At 42.1% G+C, this 21,425-nt stretch overlaps 2 protein-coding genes across 3 annotated transcripts; one reads left to right on the top strand and one right to left on the bottom strand.

The window, feature by feature from the left end:
• Positions 1–1,283: 1,283 nt before the first annotated feature.
• Positions 1,284–12,015, top strand: zgc:163098 (uncharacterized protein LOC100037380 homolog). 2 transcript variants are annotated; one of them, XM_061086568.1, is made up of 24 exons: positions 1,284–1,382; positions 2,886–2,958; positions 3,120–3,231; positions 3,712–3,821; positions 3,982–4,049; positions 4,146–4,270; positions 4,359–4,423; positions 4,508–4,673; positions 4,795–4,994; positions 5,621–5,664; positions 6,944–7,048; positions 7,150–7,216; positions 7,431–7,597; positions 7,689–7,851; positions 7,934–8,013; positions 8,107–8,194; positions 8,283–8,411; positions 8,557–8,746; positions 9,477–9,557; positions 9,635–9,698; positions 9,815–9,968; positions 10,184–10,294; positions 11,342–11,520; positions 11,621–12,015. In XM_061086568.1, the coding sequence occupies exons 2-24, from the start codon at positions 2,893–2,895 to the stop codon at positions 11,739–11,741; spliced, it is 2,655 nt and encodes an 884-aa protein (XP_060942551.1). In that variant the 5' UTR covers positions 1,284–1,382; positions 2,886–2,892; the 3' UTR covers positions 11,742–12,015. The 2 variants fall into 2 exon arrangements, with proteins under 2 accessions (XP_060942551.1, XP_060942552.1); XM_061086569.1 differs by lacking the exon at positions 1,284–1,382 and adding an exon at positions 1,448–1,550.
• Positions 12,016–12,111: 96 nt separating this feature from the next.
• Positions 12,112–20,798, bottom strand: wdr44 (WD repeat domain 44). The gene is made up of 20 exons (XM_061086567.1): positions 20,325–20,798; positions 19,537–19,570; positions 18,611–18,688; positions 17,665–18,277; positions 17,422–17,570; positions 17,213–17,308; positions 16,983–17,119; positions 16,512–16,595; positions 16,297–16,403; positions 15,600–15,751; positions 15,376–15,514; positions 15,211–15,275; positions 14,981–15,097; positions 14,742–14,864; positions 14,459–14,650; positions 14,249–14,350; positions 14,022–14,137; positions 13,419–13,546; positions 13,184–13,318; positions 12,112–13,099 (listed from the first exon to the last, which is right to left on the bottom strand). The coding sequence occupies exons 1-20, from the start codon at positions 20,399–20,401 to the stop codon at positions 13,011–13,013; spliced, it is 2,733 nt and encodes a 910-aa protein (XP_060942550.1). The 5' UTR covers positions 20,402–20,798; the 3' UTR covers positions 12,112–13,010.
• Positions 20,799–21,425: the final 627 nt, after the last annotated feature.

Raw genomic sequence — 21,425 nt, forward strand, 5'->3', positions numbered from 1 at the left:
TCAACACATACAAGCAATATATACAGACTAGCGTTCAGACAGGTACAATGCATAGCAACAAGTAACAACACAACATATGAGACGAAGCACAGCAAGTAAAAACCAACAAGAGACAAGCTGCAGGCAGTCAGCTAAAGTCAATGGTCAGTCAGTATATTCTAATGTGCACATATCTGATTATCAATAAGCCTTTTATTCAGCTGACCAGTGAAAGAATGATAATTACTTGCTTTTCTTATCGGAATTGGTAACAGATTTAATTCTTTAGATGCTTGTTACTAACTTGACCCCTTTCCCGGAGTTTCTGTGCCTTATCCCCCGCGTCAGAGGGCGCAATGGTGGATCCAGTTTGGTGGATTCTGTATCGTGCCAGCTGATCGTAGTGGTAATGGAGGATCCTTTGTCGCGTTGGCATCGGATGGTGGTGGACCACGGCCGAGGCGACGGCTGATGATGGATCCTAACTGGCGGCAGTGGACAATGACTGTGGACTATAGTGGATCCAATCTTGATGCTGGATCGTGATCTTGCTGGCTGCTGACCAGAGACTATGATTGCAGCAGGACTACTTGATAGTATTGAAGTTATCCTCCAAAAATGTTTACCCTCATCGATGCTGCTAAAAATCTTTAATCCCGATGATGTTTTCCTACACTTGACATCTATTGCACTTCTGTCGGTCCTGGGAGAGGGATCCCTCACATGTGGCTCTCTGAGGTTTCTACATATTTTTACCTGTTAAAAGGGTTTTTAGTAGTTTTTCCTTACTCTTGCTGAGGGTTAAGGACAGAGGATGTCACACCATGTTAAAGCCCTATGAGACGAATTGTTATTTGTGAATGTGGGCTACACAAATAAAATTTGATTGATTGATTGATTGATGCTGTCCCGGAGAACGCTGACTGGTTATAAGCACCTTTTATTGTCTATTCTATTCTTTCGGACACCTGTCTACCTCAATGTGACAATCTGTTGCAATAACAAGGGATCGAGGAAGTTTATCTTACATTATCTTGTCGAACCCCCCTCCACCTGTGAAAATTGTGGCCCCCCCTTACGGCCCCTGATTTAGAAAATCCCTACATCCACCCCTGGCCTGTGCGAATAATGTGCATGATGACACAATAATAAAAAAATCTATACATATATTAAAAAAAAAGGAGGAAGCAATGTGCACATGAAGGATCAACCATCTCATTTAAAAGTACTGCGAGTGAATATGTATGAGCAGTGAAGCAGCCTCGTCCCTAAAGGAGGCGTCCTCTCTCCCGGATCTCCAGTCCGACATCACGCCTCCTGGCAGATTGCGTGTTGTGATACAAAACACATCGTCGTCGCAGCCCCCCCCAAAAAAATGGTGAAGCAGTAGCATGACACACGTTGTAAGTTACCGTCTCGGCCACAGGTTCCGGAGCTATGTGCATGCAGTGTGCTTGTTTATCCTGTGCGGTCGCTCGGTTGGTTTTTGTGGCGACTCTTCACTGCTGCAACTGAGCTGCGTTAGCTTGTATCTGCAGGGTTAGCAGCTGGTGGTGGTGCTGCAGATGGAGGTGGGTGATTGCATGCGTGTGTGTGTGTGTTTGTGTTGTTGTTATGCCCGTGACTGATGAATGGTGGAGAAGACGAGGCTTGGTTGTAAGTATTTCTCCTGTAGAGGCTAACGCTAGCTCACCTGCTAACTGGAAGGGGGGCGTGCAGCTACAGCTAGCTGAAGCTAACGTTAGCTAAGTGAAGGGAAGACAGCCTGGGGGAAGTCCAGGCCTTTTTTGACACTGAGCTACAAATGGACTAAAGCAGCACCCAGAATATATGTTTAATCTTATCATCAGGTTAGAACAGCCACACGACGTGGTGGAGTGACGTGACGTTAGCTTGTGCAAGTTCTTCCGAATTCCCACATATGTCTGAGCAGTTGTATGTGGGTGAAGATTAGCACTTTAGCTCAGTGCAAAGTTCCTCTGTGTTTACAATCTGACCGTGTGAAGGAAGTGATGCTGAACGAGCCAAATCATCTGAAGTGACTCAACCTGCAGACACAGACTCCTCCTGTCCTCCTCCCCCCCCCTCCCAGGGAGGTGACTCCTCACTGACCCTGAGGAAGAGATGCACAGTCTGTGCACACAATGTAAAGCATGACAGACCTTTTTCATGGACTCCAATGTTCCAATAGAAACCTGCTGAGTAGAATAGTCTGAATAAGTCACTGCCACCGATGACCTTACCTAGGATAAGGTCACACTCGGGACAAATGCTCTTTATTCATGCAGTGCTTTTCTAGTCTGGATGATCACTCTGTGCTTTATGGTGCAGGTTTGCCCTTCACACACTCACATTCATACAGTGCATGTGTGCAGCGTGTGGAGTACTTGCATTCTTAGTCGCATTATTCAGACATGTATTGTCTTAATCCCATTAGAACATCCTATTGGAATTTTCATAGGATAACATCTCTCTTGCCATCAGGGCCGCTCGGCTTTGCAACGGCCTTCCTGAGCAGATAAAGCTTGCAGAGTTGGTGACTTCTTTTAAATCCTTTCTTAAAAAAACATTTTTATAGACTTCCCCTGTGTTTTCATAATTTCCTGTCATAATTACTGATTTGATGTGTTCAGGTTTTCATATAGCTCACTTAATCTTGAACACTACCTGGTTTCCGACTGGCATCCTTGTCACATTGCATCCAGCTGATTATTTCTCTTATATATAGAATATTCTCCGAGCAACTCATGCAAACCTAATCAAAACCATGACTTATTCAGGTAAATAGTCAGATTTTTGATTTTAGTAGAGCAGGTCACTGTCATCCTCTTATTTATATATAAGAATTAGCAGTTTGTCAGTTATCTTATAATTAAATTGGATTCATCTGTTTCTTTGTTTTGCAGTTTGAGAATGGCGGATAAAAAGGGAAAAACTGTGATCAAAACAAGGAAAGAACAAGAAAAGATTAAGAAAAAGGTAAGGAGGTTGGGGTAAATGTAATATTACATATCATTTAGTGCTTTTCAATTAATATATGTGCATGTGTATTAGTAATCACCATCAACATTTTGAAATTTTGACATAAGGGATAAAAACTCATAACTATATGCTCTGCATGTCTCTGTTTGACATTTTAGGAGGAAGAAAAAGCAGCAGAGGTTTTTGAGGAGTTCTTGGCCTCTTTCGAGAGCAACCAGAAAACCGGAGTAAAGACTTTTGTCCGCGGTGGTATCGTGAATGCAACTAAAGGTCAGCAGCTAAAATTTCATCACTCTCAAATTAGCATAATAATAGGACGCAGCTAGCTCTCATTTCTGTTCCTCTGTGAAATAATTAGGAGTTCTTAGTATTTTAAATGAGAAAAAGGAGAACTGAAAAGATTAACTAAAGAAAACCATGCTGACTCATAGTTCCCACTTTGAGCCCAAATAGTGTGCTCTGCATTATCACACTGATGTGAATAAGGCTCTTTCAATACTGAGCAGTTTTTAAACCTACTCTTACACATGAAGACTGTGCTTTTAATCTAAATGTTAACTACAAAAGCAGCTGCAGGATGGAGACTTAATTCTGATCAGTCTGTCATGGAAGCTGCTCAGACAGAACGGGGGCAATTACAGAGCCATCTCCTCTTTTTACTCATCTAAATCCTCCTACCTAAATTACAGTTTGAACACCTTGTGAATTGTGGAGTTGTCAGTGGTCATGAACTTCTGTCCTTCTCTTCAGAGGAGGAAGCAGCAGAGGTCAAGAAAAATAAGCTGTATCGACCTCCGACAAAGTTTGTCCCTGGGTCCCAGAATGTCTCCCCAGTATCATCCTCTGAAAGCAGAAAGGCTGTAAGATGCATTTTAATGTCTACGTGATGGCGTAATTACTGAAATCAGTATAAATGCAAACACAATATTCACACTGATCTTTAAATGCTGTTTACGACCTCTCACTTCGGGCGGTGCACTTGTACAAATCAGTTCTAATGGCTGCCTGTTTGATCCACAGACATTTAAAAGAAGGACAGATGAAAAGAAGAAGAGTAATCTCGAACTCTTCAAAGAGGAACTTAAGCTGTAAGTGTTTTTATTTCAAATCAACCTGATCTTTTTTTATATATTCTATTTGCATGTGCCAGCCTGTTTTTAATATCTTTTTAAAAAAAAATGCAGAATACAAGAAGAACGTGAGGAAAGGTATAAAAGGAAGAAAAATGACCCTGGCACAGGAGGAGGAAGTGTTGGAGGTGGAGGAGGAGCATATGGCGATCTGGATATACCATTATCAGGTCGATCAAGTAAGGGTCTCGTCAATATCAATGTTTTACTCGTAGAAAATGTTGCTATCCTCTAAATCAAGTTGAGCTTGCTTTTCTTCACCCTCAGCATTATATGATGACCTGACTGTGCCAACCACCACTAACCTCTACATCAGCTGCATTAGCCCAAAGGTAAAGGAGCACTCTGCCTTTGTTTGGCTCAGGGCAGCCCAGAGGAAGCTTTCTCACTCTCACACTGGTTTTGTAATATTTCAGATGAATGAGGAGTTGCTGTGCAAAGAGTTTGGTAAGTATGGTCCCCTAGCCAGTGTGAAGATCATGTGGCCCCGCACTGACGAGGAGCGCAACAGGACCTCCAACAGAGCCTTTGTGGCGTTCATGACACGGAAAGACGCAGAGCGAGCCCTGGCTTCACTCGATGGTACGGTTGACTCTTATAAATAGCTTTTTGCGTTATATAATAACCATCCTCCCTTTTGCTTTCTATTGTATGTTTATGTTCCACACTGACTGTGCTTGAGGAATAACGCTTTGTCTTGCAGGTAAAACGATTATGGGTTTTGAAATGAAGCTGGGGTGGGGAAAACCAGCTCGCATTCCACCTCAGCCTCTCTACACACCGGTGGGGGTGAGGGCCACGCCGCCTCCCCCTTCCGGTCTGCCTTTCAATGCCCAGCCGAGGGGTCGCTTCCGCAATGACTTCACTAAGCCACTGGGCGTGTCCAAAGGGGAGCTTGACAAGGTAAAACTTTGTCTGGGGACAACTGTGTCACCGGTATTCCTCTGTAATGTGAATTTTCACTCGGCTCTTTATGTTCATTTCTCTGACAAGTAATTTATGTAAAAAAAAATTAGAGAAGGATAAGGCTTTTAAATGAGATGACTGAAAATATATAATTTTAGGCCTTTATGCTAAATTAAAATGCATCAGTCCAAACTGCACCAACTTCTCCATCTGACTCGGAATAAATCCATGTGTAAGAAATTTATTACATTAATCACTGTTACAAAAAAGGGAAATATATTAGGATGTTGTTGCATGTTTGTTTGTTCATTGAATTCATCTCCATGTTCATGTAGTGCTGTATTACAGGATGCAGTGCTATGTGCAATGCAGTAACAGTTTGACTGTGTGTAGCATTAATGCCTTTTAGCTCTCAAATCTGTCAGATAAATGTAGGTAGTTTAGACGGTTCAGCATTGTAGAATAATTTAGAGTAATTCACCTTTGTCACCCTGCCCCCTCCTCCATTTCACTGACTGTGAATGCTATCGTGGTTCTCTATGCTGTATGTATCCTGCAGCGTTTCATCTGTACAAGTACTCACTTATTAATATTTTCACTATTTGGTTTGACTTCACAAACAGACTCTGTCCGAAGCCGTAGTCAAAGTGGTTATCCCAACCGAAAGGTACAAACACTCTTCTTACTACGACTGACCAGCTGTTAATAACACAAGTGTTACAGGACGGAGGCTGTGGTGCACTCCTCTTATGTCCCTAGAGCAGGAAGTCCCAGGAGCTGTTTCTGCATTTGATGTATAGCACAAGCATTCACCTCAGACTCTTTGTAGTGTAACACTTTCCGTTGTAAGGGGACAATTTGACATCCTAGCTGGGGGTGCTTATTGTAGATGTCAGAAGTCACTTCGGCCTCAGATTTCCGTGCAGTGAATGTTCTTAGCATATTTTATACAGACATTTGTATTTTCTCCTGTACTTTTTTTCAGTAATTCCTTGTTGTTTTGCAGTGAAGAGCTGCAGACTTTGTAAATGACTGTAAGCTTTATTGATTTATTCCAACATCTTTGAGCCCTGGGTTTCCCGTGGGCTGGCTGAGACACTGCAGACCCATACAGCTAGAAGGCAGATTCGATTTTAAATATTAACCCGAGCCGTGATTATGTCAGCTGTAGGTGGATGCCAATTCTAAAAACTAGGTAATGAGAAACAATAAATATGAATGTTTGACTGCGGTGGCAGATGAGACACAGAGTCAGCAACACTGCATGAACAGACTGCACACATACTCCACAGTAACTATTCTACAGTATGAAGCTTCTTGTTGAAATGTTATCAATCATATGGTGATGTAAATCTGTCTCTTTCTAGTTATCGTTCTGAGATTCTCAGGCTTTTTTATTTCCTTACATGAGAATCATTTACTCCCTCGGACATGGAGCCCAACAGAATTACATTGAGACCATAAGTTTGTTGACCATACCACAGAAAAAAAGAAAATGTATGAGTTTTGTAGTTGAGATGAGGTAGTGGTCATAATAACAGTCTGGCATAGTCATAATAATTAGTTTCTTCCCTTCAATCAAGGCAAAATGGCAAAACTTTAACTGTGGATTGTGGCTTTCAACACAAGTCATTATTTATGAATGGATGTTATGATTGAAAGATTTTTTTTTTTTACCTGGAAATATTAAAACACGCTGACACAGTGCTTGTTCCATTTAGATGGGGGGGGAAGGGACTGACAGTTTTGTGTAATATCACCTCATTATGTAACATGTGTTTAGATAGTGAATGCCATTGAATAACACTGTCGGGGTCAGTTTCAGTCAGCCAGCAGTTTGCATGGGCCAACAGGTCACTGTGAACAGGTATCAGAGAACTCATGTAGTATCTGACAGAGACAGTTTGACACAAACCTTGGTCTGATACTCTCCTCTCTCTCCACAGGAATCTATTATTACTTATTCACAGGATGATAGAGTTTGTGGTGCGTGAAGGACCTGTATTTGAAGCCATAATAATGAACAAGGAGAAAAACAATACAGACTACAAGTAAGCGCTGCCGTACCTTTTAGTGGGTTGTTCTCCTAAGTTACCTTCTGAAGACGTAAGTAGTAAAGTATGTTTAATTTCCTCCTTCTTTGCTGCCTCAGGTTCCTTTTTGACAACAAAAGCCAAGATCATGTGTACTACCGCTGGAAACTGTTCTCCATTCTCCAGGTATTTCCTTATTAAAAAGGTGCCACCTTCAGGGGTTGGTCTAGAAATCTGAAAACCTGTCAATACTAATAATTTACTTGCTGATCAAATTTGTATTGGGAAAACCAATTTGAATTCTCCCTATCCTTTCCAGATAGATATTTTACCCCATAAAAATCCAACTGGTGTAGCTCTATGTAGGTATCCATGTATCTGTCCTCCATCTCTTCCACAGGGTGAGTCCCCGACAGAGTGGAGAACCACAGATTTCCGTTTGTTTCGAGGAGGCTCCTTGTGGAGACCCCCTGTCCTACACAACTACTCTCAGGAGGAAGAGGGGACAGAAGCAGAGGAAGAAGCTTCTCCTGAGGAGGAGGTGAAGAAAGGGCAGCTCAGAAATGAGTAAGTGTGTCTTACGGGCCTTCACAGGTTTGTAAATGTAGTCAAAAGAGTAAAATGTAGACCTCTCATGCGTTTGTACACACCATTTCAGGCACAGGCTGAGACTGGAGATGTTGCTTAAAGAGCTCACCCCAAGCCGAGAAGATATAGCCGGCGCCATGCTGTTCTCTCTTGAGCGGGCAGATGCAGCGGAGGAAGTCGTGGGACTCATCGCTGAATCTTTCGCTTTGCTTCAGACGCCCCTTCAGAAGAAGGCTAGTGGCTTCTTTTAGGTCTTTATATCCACGAGCTTACACAGAATGTGTTTGTAAAGTGTTTTTGTCCACGTTCCCACAGATTGCCAGATTGTATCTCGTGTCAGACATCTTGCATAACTCGTGTGCCAAAGTCGCTGGTGCATCATATTATAGGAAATAGTAAGAGACTTGCCACAAAGAATCTTCAACACATTTATAACATTCTGTTTCTTCTCCGTCAGTGTTGACGTGTTTTTGTCCTTGTCTTTTCAGTTTTGAAACAAACCTATCCCAGATATTTGCAGACCTTAATGCAGCACACAAAAATATACAAGCCAGGCTGCAGGCTGAGCAGTTTAAGGTATTTCTGTCTTTATTTGCCTCACACAAGGACATTTGCCCAAAAAGAACCACCATAAATAAATCATTTTCATATCTTATCTCCATAGCAAAAGGTCATGAGTTGTTTTAGAGCATGGGAAGACTGGGCCATATACCCCGAGCCTTATCTCATCCACCTTCAAAACATCTTTCTGGGCTTTGCCAAAGCAGTGGAAGAGCTGCCGGAGACAGCAGAGGTGAGCTCAATGTTCTTCGGCTCATTATGGACACTATGACCTTTTTCTAATGACATTTCGACAATTGGACAGCTGTTTATGTTCAAAATGTAGTAGAACAACACACAAAAACACCAGCAGTACAAAAGTATATGTCTCCTTGTAGAAATCATCCTTTGAGCTGGATGGTGCGCCCATGGACAACGCACCAATAGATGGGTTACCTTTGGACCGAGCTCCTGTGGACGACCTGGACGGCTGCCCCATGGGCTGGGACCCTCTGGATGGAGTCCCCTCCGATGACTTGGATGGCGTTCCTTTAGGAGTCGTTGTGGATGACATCGATGGAATGCCCTGTGAGTAACATGCTCCTTCGTTTCCTGTTCCTGTCATTCATTATCTGCCCAAGTCAGGTGTCTCAGATCAATACAGTGATCCACCCCATTGTGTAGTTGAGTGTGTACTCTGGTCTCCATGGGAACACGTCATGCAGTGGGGTTTTCTTCAGGGATTAGAAAAGGTCATCAACTTAATTAAATGCAATTGTAAACTATAATCATTATGTGACTTTTGGCATTTTGGACACTTTCACAACTACTCTGTGGGGTCTGGATTAACCATCCAAAATTTAATCAGACAAAAAGAATGGGTCTTGATCCTGATCCAGCCATGGCTGGGTTTTTGTAAGCACACTTTAATGGATCGTTCAGACTTTCAGACCATATTCAGATAATAGAAGAAGAAAAAAAAGTGGAAGTGAGAGTTGCCCAGGATCGCTTGAAACTAAACAGTTCATTTATTTTCTCCATTAAAGTAGAAAGACTACAAAGTGCTGAATTGATATCAGATGTTAACAAATACATTTCAAGTGAAGGTAGATGCAGCCTACATAGCTGATAGGATATACATGTCATACAACATTCTATAGTGAGCTTGCTAAATTGCATTGTCAAATCCAAACTATCTGGCTAATATAAATAATGCAACTAAAACTTGAACCTTGGTTAGGACTTTCAGGTGTTGAGACATCTTTCAATTATACTCTGTCCTTGTCCTGAACCAGCTGTCTTTCTTTCTTTCCCTCAGTGGATGACGGCAACGCTCCCCTCTCAATAGTGCCTTTGTCTAAGTGGGAGAAGACAAGTGATACCGGGACTTTTTCTGACGGTAAATCAGGTCAAGATAACTCTGTATAATATCACTTCCTCCTGCGATCCTGCTCATCTTTCTCCTTTGTCTCTCAGCAAAGGCCAAGTCTAAGTGGGACACGCTGACGGAGCAAGACGGTGAAGATGAAGTGAATGTCAGGTGAGCACCCAGTGGTCGTTCTCAATGCATCATCTGTGAAAAGCATTCACAGTTCTATATAAAACACCAGAAATGATTATGGAGATTTACAGTTGTCCTCTCCCTCGTGGCGACAGCGTCAAGTCTCAGGACGTGGAGGAGGACTCAGAGAGTGACAGCACTGATGAAGACTCCGGCAGTTCATCAAAATATGAAAGTGCAGACTTCCAGAGCTCCCTCCGAAGCTTTCAGATGTCTGAGAGCAAACGTAAGAAGTTGAGAGAGCTGGAGGCAAGTGCACATCTTTTGAATCTCTATCTAGGTTAGCTGAAAATAGAGTTTGAAACACCGTGGTCATTTTTAGTAATCACTGATAATTGAATAGTACAGTAAAGGTCATACATTAAGGACCAATAGTTTGCTGCCTGTCTGTCGTGTGATTCTTAACCATTCTGAAAATATTTGAAAGTTTCGAGATAAGAACTGATAAAATGGGTCTGACACAGGTGAAGGTTGTGAAGTTCCAAGATGAGCTGGAATCTGGCAAGAGGCAGAGAAAGTCTGGAATGAACATACAACAACAAGTGGAGCACTACAGAAACAAACTGCTGCAGAAGGTGAGCTATTGGAAAGCTATTAGCATAGCTTTGAATTTATATTTCAATCTTTTAATCGTACATAAATATTCTGATATATCACACATTTAATTATACACTGTTAATATTAACACCTAGTATTTTTTCTTCAGTGGCACAGATGTGTCATTGAAATGGTCTTAAATTACAAACAGGGGTAAAATGAAGGAAAGTGCTTGTTATAAGTACTGAACATGAAGAAAATAACTACTACTGATGTAACAAAAATCAGACAGTAATGTGAAACAGCACAGCCTCAGGGCCAGCAGTAAGAGGTCTGTAGATTTAGTCCAGTGTGCGCCACCTACAGGGAAGTAAAGTTTAGCAAAAAAATGTAGGCTGCCTTTTGTGTTGAATCTGCCTTAATTTAACTGGAGCCGAGCTTCTGTTGGATACTAATCATCATTTTAGTTTGGAGAACTTCGTCCAAAGAAGAAACTAGAGTTTATATAAATTATATTTAATATATATATATGCATACAAGACTGCATTTAAATTCCCTAGATCCAGATTTGTATTTGGATCTGCACCAATTGGAATACACTCAAATGTCAGATTTCCATCAAGACGATCAAAATCCATTATAATTCCCTGAGAAATTAAGGAAAATGTGTGAAAACGCCCTATTTCACAATAATATAAAAGTGAAAAAACGATCCTGGATCCCCAGCCAAATTGAATGGGCATTCTTCCAAGCTTCATGTTAATGCGTCCTGTAGTTTTGCATAATCTAATAAGGATTGTGGATCATTGACAGTTAATATTTTAGCTAAATAAAAATATAAATAAAGCGTCTCAAAGAATGGAGCTTCATGTTGGGAATTTTCATGTGATATGGTCTTTTCCAATGTTTCCATTTCATTGCGTCTTGCACTGGTCGGACATTGACCGATTTGCTCCCCCTTGTAAAGAACCTGCAGGCTGTTGAATGCAAATGTGTGGGATATTGTTTTACAAGCCAGTTCCATCTGGTGCTTTGCATAGAAGCAGCTATCTGATCACACGGTAATTTGCTTCCGTCTACTGCAGGAGTTTGAGAAAGATGAAGAAAAGACAGAGAGATCATCATCGAAGTCCAAAGACAGGTCAAAAGAGGACAGAAGGGACAAAGACAGGAGCAAAAGAAGTGAAGATGGAGACAGAAAACAAGGACGGAGTCGAGATCCAGATGACAAGACTCAGAAATCGCGGAGTATCTCTCCTCTAAGGTTAGTCCCCTAAGAGGTTGTTTTTTTGTAACGTACTGAAGTTTTCACCCTGATTGACGTGTTTGAAATCACTCCCCTATTGTTTCCGCTCATTTAACAGGAACAGGTCTCCTAAACGGTCCAAACGTTCCAAATCACCGTCTCCTGACCGAAAGGCAGGAAAGTCCAGATCCCGGTCACCTCACCGCTCCCACAAGAAGACGAAGAAGAGCAAACATTGACTCTCAGCTCGGGAACTTGACCTCCATTCGCTTGCTGGTGTCCATGGGTTGGACGCTGCCCCCCCGCAGCGCTCTTTAAACAGACGGACACTTCAGTACGCCGAGTCCTGACTTACACTATCATGCAAGATTCAGCACCCTTTTGTATCATGAAGTTTGAACACTGTAACTAATTAAATATATTTTGTTTTAATGTTTGTTTTTAAAATGTCAACCAGAAATGTCGCTGCAAAGATCCGACACAAAAATAAATCACTCTTGGTGATGAACTGTGTGTGTGTGTCTGGAGGAAATGATTGATAGGGCCAGGTATCAAATTAGTATTCTACTGAATTGATTTTCAAGGTTACAACAAAAGCTTAACCAGCAGTTTCTGTGTGGATTTTTATTGAGGAAATTAAGAGAGCATCATTTGGTTGTTTACAAAAGCAGTAAGTAAGCAATGTTACATAGTAAATTTACAGTACTATTTTATATAATGAAATGTGCTTTCATTGGTCAAAGAAATGTATCAAAAGTATTTCAGAGCCAGTACTCACTGAAAAAACCTATGATACCCAGCCCTGATCAGTTGGAACCGTGTACAGATTTCCTGTATCAAACACTGTATGTACTGTGATCCGCTGAAATGCTTCTTACTTGAGGACAGCTTCAATTTTGAAAAGCGATCTAGATTTCTTAGGCACAAATAGTTTGTAAATGACATTTCAAACCACTTTGCTCTCAGGACAAATGGTTACATCTGTTAACACAAAGACGCATTAAAATTTGAGACGGACATTAGGACAGTGTCTTGCACATGTTAGGAGTTAATTACTCTGAAATGTGGAAGCAAAAACAGACTAGTAAGGTGCCCATACTATTAAAAATAGCTTTCTAGCTACACTGAGTCTCCATACAGCTATAACTTTACACATCTGAACAGGTTTCGTTTCAGCTCAAACCACACAGACAGTTGGCTTTCAGGCCTAGTCTCCTTTTTCTTAATGCCAAAACCATTCACAGTTGCTTGGTATTAAAAAATAAAAAACAGAAATGTGACAGGGAAACACAACACGATCTGCTTTGTAGAGTCAATTTCTTCCACCCGTTCTCTCATCCTCCATTTTAGGGTCCATGTTGTCCTGAAGATGCTCCGGACAACTGTCTCAGAGCAGTAACCGTTCGGTAGTTGGGTGACAATCGATGGCTCCTGTCGGGCTGAAACGCATCTGTAGGACCAGTGTTCACGAGACAGGCCTGAACGTGAAGATTTTCACCCCGAGTTGCTCAGAACTTCTTTACGTTGATGAAAACCTTGATGGCTCCCGTGAAGTCGGCAGAGAGAAGCACCTCCGTGTGGTCTGTCTTCAGGGCTCCTGCAAAGGGAGGCACAGTGTTACAGCAATGATATGACCGTCCTGTCATGTGAACTGAACATGAAAGAATTGAAGTGAACGTACCTGAGGGTATTGTTTCTGAGTCTTCAGAGTCCAGGCTCTTACACTCTGCTTCTGGTTTCTCTGCCGTGGTGTCTGGTGGAACAATAAGGCCGGGGTGGGGTGCAAAGATGGCGGAGGTGACCACTGCATTGTGTGCTGAAAGAAAATGTAATTAGTGAGAGTAAAAGTGGCTCAAAAATTACACAGGAAGTGTTTTTTAAAATGCGGTTTGTGATTCAACACTCATCACAGTTACCTTTAATCCCTTCCCAGAAGTCATTGCGGTCTCGTCGAACAGATGTGAACTTGCTCAGGTCGTGGTAAGTGCTCCAGATGTACACGTACTTATCCTCTGAGCCACTGACAATGAACGAGTAGTCATGGCTGTAGGAAGACAGTCACACAATACATCATTCTTTGCATAACCGGTATAGCCCGACATATCCAAGTGTTACAAGAGCTGTTTTCAGACATGATCTCTGGAAAATGCTTCTGCTAATTATGGATTTAAAATATGAAGAAAAGCAGCAGGAGATTGTCCGAGTTAGATTTGTTCTCAAAAAGAGGAGAATGTTATTCAGGGAGAGGCTGCATCTGGGGACATGACGTGTAAATCGTCTCTTATCTCTGGAATCTCGTCTCTCCAAATTGACATATTGGTCAGTGTCGCTGTGAATCTTGCTGCCATATTCTCCCATGGGACTATTTATTATGGGACTGGTTGGAAAAGTTCTCCAAAATGTCCGGAGTAACAGTTTCCAACATTTGCACTCTCACAACACGAGGTAAGCGCCGGACTGAAGGCCCCTTCAGTATCAACAATGCTAGTTCAAAATGCTCCAAGCAAAGTCATCCTCACCTGAAGCTGGCCTTGATCTGGCTGCTGCTGTTGACGTAACCCTTGTACTTCATGGACAGAGACAAGTCCCTCAGGTCATAAAGGCGAATGCGGGAATCATTTGAGGTCACCAAAATCTGTGAAGGACAAACAGGACATTTGTCTTAAAAATAAATCTCGCTGATATACTTCATTACATGGACATCAGTCATCCTGTAGATGTATGTGTAGTGGAAATCAGATGTTACCTTATTCTCTCCAGGTAGAGGTTCGATGCCGGTGATTTTGCGTCCTACTTTGTTCCTGCCTCTGGTGGACCTCACGTGAATTTGGGTGTGGTATTTCAGACGCTAAAGTGACACACAAACAGAATGATTGATTGGATATAACGCTGGAATGAACACTGTCTGGACATCAACTGATAACAGATAAAGAAGAAAGAAGGCTGATCTGGTTACCTCTGTGTCGTAAAAGATGCATCGGCCGTCGTAGGTGCCAATTACAGCATACTTCCCATTCTGGCAGAAGTTGGCAGCAGTAATGAGACGCGTCTGGCCGTCCACCTCGTTCCAAAGCGCTACCTTCTTGTCAGGAATGTTCCAGAGCCGTAGCTTCCCATCCAGAGAGCCGCTTAAAAAGTACCTGTCATCCTGAGAAACAAGGAAAAAGTGTTACTATAAATACATTTGGATAGAAGCCTGGTTTGTGTGGAGACAAGTAATGCAACGCGAGTCAACTTACTCTGGGATGAAAAGCAATGGCTGTGACAAAATCAATGTGCTGAAAGCAGCAGAGACACTCTCTCCTGGATATGTGCCATAGTCTGACGGTTTTATCCATGGAAGAGGAGAGCAGGAAAAAGTTCTAGATTGAGACAAAAATAGAAAAATTGTTACGAGATCAAACTCAGCCGTGCAATTCTCTAAAATATGTGAAGAGCAGGGGACAAAAGGGTGAAGATGGGACAATAAGACAATCACCTTAGACCAGGACAAGTCCAACAGGTCAGCTGTATGACCCTTGTACTTGCAGAAGGGGATTTGACGGAAAGGGGCGTTCCTGTCTTCTGTGTCTGGGTCCTCTGGAACACAACTTGCCTAGGGTAAGAGTTAATTATGTTATGAGCCACAAGATTAAAATAATCACACCATTAGCAATTTATTCTGGAGGCCTGACACCCCATAAATCAAAAGTCATTAATGTCACTCACCCCAGGATCATTGTCAGATTTCGAGGAACATAAACTTTCCTGAGACGGAGATGGTGAAACGCGACCTGGAGGAACAAAAAGAAAAATATTACAGCCAAAGCTGAGCTTCTGAATTAAAATAATCACTCATCTTAGACACCAAATCTGAGCTGCTGATGAGGCTACCTTCAGTGTTGTACTTTAATCTCATGTTATTGAAGTAGTCAAAGGCAGTCTTCAAGACCCAGATGCGAACCACGTTATCTTGGCCTGCAGTAGCCAGCAGCCTCCCACAGTGAGAGAACTTCATCGTCCAAACAGCACCCTGAGACCGAGACGACGATACAGTGGTACATCAGTGCACATCTATAATTAAACATGAGAAACAAGTCGAACTGAGCTCCTCTCACCATGTGCTCTCCACTCAGGTCCTGCACGACCTTAATCTGATCAAAATCAAAAGGACCCTTGAAGCTGTGCGCTGCCTTGAACTTGGCAGGCCGGGTGTACGGCATGCCCTCATCGTCACTGGATGACGGGTCGTCCTGATCTGTGTGAAACACTGAGCCCACAAAAGAAGAAAAAGTCAGAACTGAGATTATCAAAACTTGCACGACAGCAGAGGCATTCATAATTACTGAGCATGTGTTGTCTTTAAAAATAATGTAGAAGCTCAGACTGATTAATTTAGCAAGTGCTCTGTGGGAGCAGGTACATTTTCTCTATTTCTTTATAAATATGTAGAGTTCCATCCACAGGTAATATCAATACTTTTTAAAGTGAAACATGTTCTCCTCATGAAATAGAAAGAGTTAGTCAATTAGAAATTAGAATCAAGCTGTTTATCCTGTGATATTATTGTCAACATAATTTTACACATAGCAATCTCTACCTGCATTGTGTTGTATTTTGAATTATTAATATAAAACTAATCACCCTATTTGAGTAGCTTATGTGCAGTGTAAATTATAAAAACCCACACTATACTGTATAATCTAGTTTTGAGCAGCACATTAACAATTATATTTTCTCACACTGAACCACACGAGTACATTTGAAGTGTTTAGTTGTCTTCAGAAACCGCTTTAAATTGCTGTGTTCTTTTACCTTCATCCCGCACACTTTTGACTTTGTTGACTGCCTTCTCTCCGTATTCCCCGGCCAGATGCTTGGCTTTCTTCACAGACTTGCCCAGGAACTTTTTAAACTGGGTTCTGTTCATAAAAATGGTATGAACAGTATACAAAAAATATTAGATCTTGTAATCTGAAGGGGAAACATGATTTTCCAGCAAAACGATTCAACAAGTAACTAATCCTTACGTTTTCTGTTTCAGTTTCCCTCCATCTGTGTCCGTCAGTGGAGCCTGAGACTTTTCATCATCATCTGACTGTGCTGCATCGTTCCTGTTAGGAACAGATACCACAGAAAATATAACATTTGTTAAAATGTAGGGGAAATGTTTTATACATATTTAAATCATCCAAAGACAATAACACTGCAGAGCCTGATTTGATGGTTTGTCTGGATTCATTATATTCTGTCCATGTTTGACTTTTAGTTGTATAGTGTGTTATATTACCGCACAAACTGCTTATTTTTAAGTTTGAAGTGTGACTCTAACACTGTTTTCCTTGTCTTTTTTATTTTCATTTTATGAATGCATCCAAGTCTTCAAAACACACTGGGTCTCTCACTTGACAGTTTATGTAAGGGACATATAACCCTGCCCCCCCCCTCCACTGAGACAAATCAAGTCATCAGCGCATACAGAGAAAATATTCTCTTCTTACGTAATGTACTCCTTGGTCCTTCTCATGATGTGCAGAGTGAGAGGGTTAATTCCAGCGGGGAGTTTCTCTTCTGCCTGGATCAGAGGGATCTCTTCACCAGTGTCCAGATTCTTGATCATCACACTAGCCAGGATTTCCTATTTTAAGAAATCAAACATTTGGTGTGTGGAAGGTTGGGAGAGGGAATGTGCAAGAGGTTGACTTATGAAGAAACACGGAGGGACTCTTACTTCATCTGTCAGTTCTCGACCAGAGTTGGAACGTGGACGGTGAGGGCCTGGAGTTGCTCCTCCGCTCTGAGATGGCCCCTGGTCATCCTCATTTTCCTAAAAAAATAAAAATAAATCAGTGGTGCAATAGTGCTCTGGATAAGGGAGCTGTTGCTGCCTATGTGATTCCACCACCATTAAAAACAGATTCAGTTCCCGGGCTCACTCACCTGAGCCGTTACCACCTTTTCCCCACTGGTGGCACTGGCCAAATCCAAGGAATGCTGCAGCTCTTTGGTTAAACTCCTCACAGTGCTGCTGGGAGAGACCAGGCCAGAGGGCTCCAGGGCGTCGCTGCAGACTGGTCCGACCGTACACACTGAGCAATGATTCAACAGAACATTCCATAATTCAAAACACAGTTTAGATTTAAGAAACACTTATCGACTTTTGTGTTGTTAATTATAATCTACCTTCCAGTCCAAGTGGCCTCAGACACTCCTGAGACCTCTTGGAGGGAAGCGTCTGCAACGATGGGGGAGGCGGTCTTGGCGGAGGGCCTCCACTGGGAGGGGGTGGGCGTGAGGGAGGAGGCTTCTTGGTGCTGGCTACAATGTCTGGCTCTACAGTGAATTGACGTGGTGGTTTGCTCGGCCCAGAGGAGTCAGAGTCAGCCGGCCTGTCTGTGAATGGTACCTGTTCTAAGATGTCTGCAGGCCTTTGCTCCTGCTCCCCGTCTGCAACCACAACAGCCCTGTATGACCGAGTCTGTCCTATAGTGCTGGTGATGTCTGGGGGCAGTTCTTGTGACCCAGCTGACGGCCCTGGGAGATCTGCGGGATGAGGGGCGGGTATTGAGCATGCTCCGTCTGTAGCTGCACTTTCCTGTTGTTCCTCTTGCCTCTCGACAAGCTGAGGTTCGACATCTGCCGCTAATATCTCCACAGGAACTTCCTGAGCATTAATCTCTTCCTTCGGCTCCGGCTCTGCCGTTACATCAACATGAAGCTGATCTAATAGCTGAGCCACTGCACCCACCTCCCCAGCACTTTCCTTTTTACTCTCCTCAATGATGCTATCAATGATCTGTGAGGAAGAGAAAATAGTAATTATTTAATTTAACAATACAGAACCTGTGATGCAAGTTCCCATGTTTAACTCAAGTACAAAAGAAATAAGTTATGTCTCTTTTTAGCAGTCATCACAAAAGAGAAGGATCACACCATCCACATAAGACATGGATGGTGTGGGAAAGGACATTTCTAAAACCCACAGTCATAGATGTTGTCTCAATTTGGGCTCTAAGTATCTCACACTTTATACAAACTAAATAAAAACACATGAATAGGACTTGACTCTAATATTTTGACCATCTGATGAAAATAATGTAAATTGGGGCACAGTAGAGAAAAACATTACCTGGAGGGGATCATCTTGCTGAGTCTCAGACGTGGCTGTGTCACAGCTCACCTCTTTTGCAAGCGATTTCTGTGAAAGCTGTTCAGAAAACAATTGGGAAAATATGAAACATACCACAGATGCACAAAAAACATTAGTGAGGTCGAAGACCAGCTTTCAATTACATTATAAGAAAAGAGAGACAACTTTTGCTTTGCTGAAAAATCTATGTTTTCAGTTCTGAGAGCAAAGTTCACTCCTGGTTCCATTCAAATATCAGTTCAGTGCTGTGTTACAGTTAGAGTATATCTTATTTGCCATCTGTCACGAGCAGGGCTTATTTGAATTCCAGGTTTAACTGTCAGGAAAGGCAGGTAGAGATTAATTTGCATTTAATTTACATTTTCCTCGCAGTGAAGTAGCACCAGTTACACAATGAAGGAGGAAGGCTACCAGGCAAAGGGCTTAATATTTGCAGACCCGACTCATAACTCAACAGATTGTGTCACAAAATTTTACATGTTATATCTTAAAAGTTGAAGGCCCTTAAGGTTAGTGCAACTACAAGGATAACTAATGTAAACAGTGCAGTCACCTCTAGCTAGTCAAACACTCAATGTTAGAACAGTGATAAGTAGGGCTCAGTTCAGCCATTGGTGCCTAAACCTGTAAAATACTTAACCAAGGCCGGTTTCTGATACACTTTTTGTAAGTAGCAAAGAGAAAAGTATTTAACAAACACATTTTGCAAAACAACAAAGACTCACAACCAACTGCCTAAAAGAGATTTGTTTAGAAGAGAATTCTGGTATGATGAAATGTAAATGAACTTCAACCTTTAACGTGAGGCCCCTACTGTTTATAATAATCACTCCAACAGCAAGTCAGCACAACAGTATACTGTAAACTGCCTTGTTTCAACACTGCCCGGCTTTAGATAAACATACCTTAGGTGAAGGAATGACAAACTTTGTAGGAGACCTAAAAAACACACAAAGAGATAAGGTTACAAAATGCAATAAGAAAAACAAATGAACTAAAACTTGAGCTGAACTCTCTGCATGATCTTGCCAACTAATACATAGATACAGAGTTAAAAAATGAATAGTGATTCATTCCTGACATGTCAAATTACTCGATACAAGGCTGAATCAAATCTCTCACGATTTCCCACCAGTTATTTCCCAATATTTAAGTCTAAATCTATCATAAAGTGGTTGTATTGCCAAACATTACTTGGTCAATATTCAACGTTTTAACTGGGGCCATCTGAACTTCCGCCTCCAGGCTCCCCCACGCTGACAGCCAGTAAATATCACGTTGGTATTCAAACACACAGTTGTTTTGAATGGAAACTGTGGAACTTTATCTTGGTTTCAGCTTTCAGGGGGAACCTGTTTTCACAAACAAATCCTGTGCTGCTGGGATCTCAGGAATAACATCATGTGATTCGTCTGTCGGGACGGACTCTCCCTGCACTGTCACACAGCCGGTGACCTGCACGTCTGTCCATACAGCACATTGCAATTGACTGGCCACTTAATTATAACTTACTTGTCTTCCAAGCAACTTGACAGAGTTCACGTTTCCTTTACTTTAATAGCTTCTTTGCCAATTCAACCGGTTAGCTGCTAATGCTAAGTTGGCTAGGCACATACAAGTTACAGCCGATAGGATAAAAACAAGCAGCTGTCCCCTTTAACAACATTGTATTATAGCAAATGCGTTTCCTTACACTTTAGGTGATGGAGTAAAATTGACGTCTTCGGGAGCATCATAAAATTCCTCGGTGTCACTTGTATCTGACGCCATGCTAACGTGGGTTTAGCTCGCTAGCTAGTCTAAGTGAGTCGCCAGGCAGCTGTCTAGAAGCCTAACCTGCGAATAAACAGAGTTCTGCACGCATGTGCTTGTCTCTCTACAGACACTGACCACTCGATACCGGCGTTAGGATTTAAAACCACTTTCTATTCCCACGTCACGCCATAACGTATCAGTGAGAATGCTACAAGCAGCTAGGCTAACAAATGTAATCTGGTCGTAGGAATGAGCGACACCGAGTGCACACTAGCATCCGGCGCTGCGTTCAATTCCTCTCATTCGCGGTAAAGTATCCTCCATGAAAGCAGACGGCAAGAAGCGCCTGTCTCAACACGGTGTGTTTGATGAGCTGTCAAGCTGACGGAGCCAGTGCAGCGCGTCATAAACACAACAGAGGAAAACACATCTGAGAGCAGGAGGAGAGTCGAAGGGCGGGGCCATAGGGGCGTTCATAGCATAGACTGGTTCATGGGGGCCCTCTTCTTCTGCTTCACTCTGACTGCAGCTGCTGGAGGGGTTCCCGTGATGTCCGCCCCCCGCTGGATTTATCGAGTAACTGCAGGCAAGGTGGATGAGCCCAGGATGTGCTGGTAGATACAGGAGATAGATAGATAGATAAATAGATAGATAGATAGATAGATAGATAGATAGATAGATAGATAGATAGATAGATAGATAGATAGATAGATAGATAGATAGATAGATAGATAGATAGATAGATAGATAGATAGATAGATAGATAGATAGATAGATAGATAGATAGATAGATAGATAGATAGATAGATAGATAGATAGATAGATAGATGGATGGATGGATGGATAGATAGATGGATGGATGGATGGATGGATGGATGGATGGATGGATAGATAGATTGATAGATAGATAGATTACATTAAATACTGCGCAGAAGCCCATTGCGCACATCCTGCGCAGAAGCCCATTGTGCAGGAATTGGGCGCGCAGGCTTTTTATTATTAAAAAAAAAAAATCATAATTTAATTTATTTAATTTAAT

Source organism: Limanda limanda, chromosome 14, assembly GCF_963576545.1.
Source record: "Limanda limanda chromosome 14, fLimLim1.1, whole genome shotgun sequence".
NCBI lineage: Eukaryota > Metazoa > Chordata > Actinopteri > Pleuronectiformes > Pleuronectidae > Limanda > Limanda limanda.

Excerpts from the sequence above, each read along its gene's own strand:
- wdr44 (XM_061086567.1), bottom strand. The coding sequence starts at position 20,401 with ATGGCGTCAGATACAAGTGACACCGAGGAATTTTATGATGCTCCCGAA. Across the intron at positions 17,120-17,212 it reads GTCGAGAACTGACAGATGAA|GAAATCCTGGCTAGTGTGAT; the intron begins GTAAGAGTCCCT and ends TTCTTAAAATAG. Across the intron at positions 15,515-15,599 it reads ACCTGAGTGGAGAGCACATG|GGTGCTGTTTGGACGATGAA; the intron begins GTGAGAGGAGCT and ends TCTCGGTCTCAG.
- zgc:163098 (XM_061086568.1), top strand. The coding sequence starts at position 2,893 with ATGGCGGATAAAAAGGGAAAAACTGTGATCAAAACAAGGAAAGAACAA. Across the intron at positions 2,959-3,119 it reads AAGAAAAGATTAAGAAAAAG|GAGGAAGAAAAAGCAGCAGA; the intron begins GTAAGGAGGTTG and ends TTGACATTTTAG. Across the intron at positions 7,598-7,688 it reads AAAGGGCAGCTCAGAAATGA|GCACAGGCTGAGACTGGAGA; the intron begins GTAAGTGTGTCT and ends ACACCATTTCAG.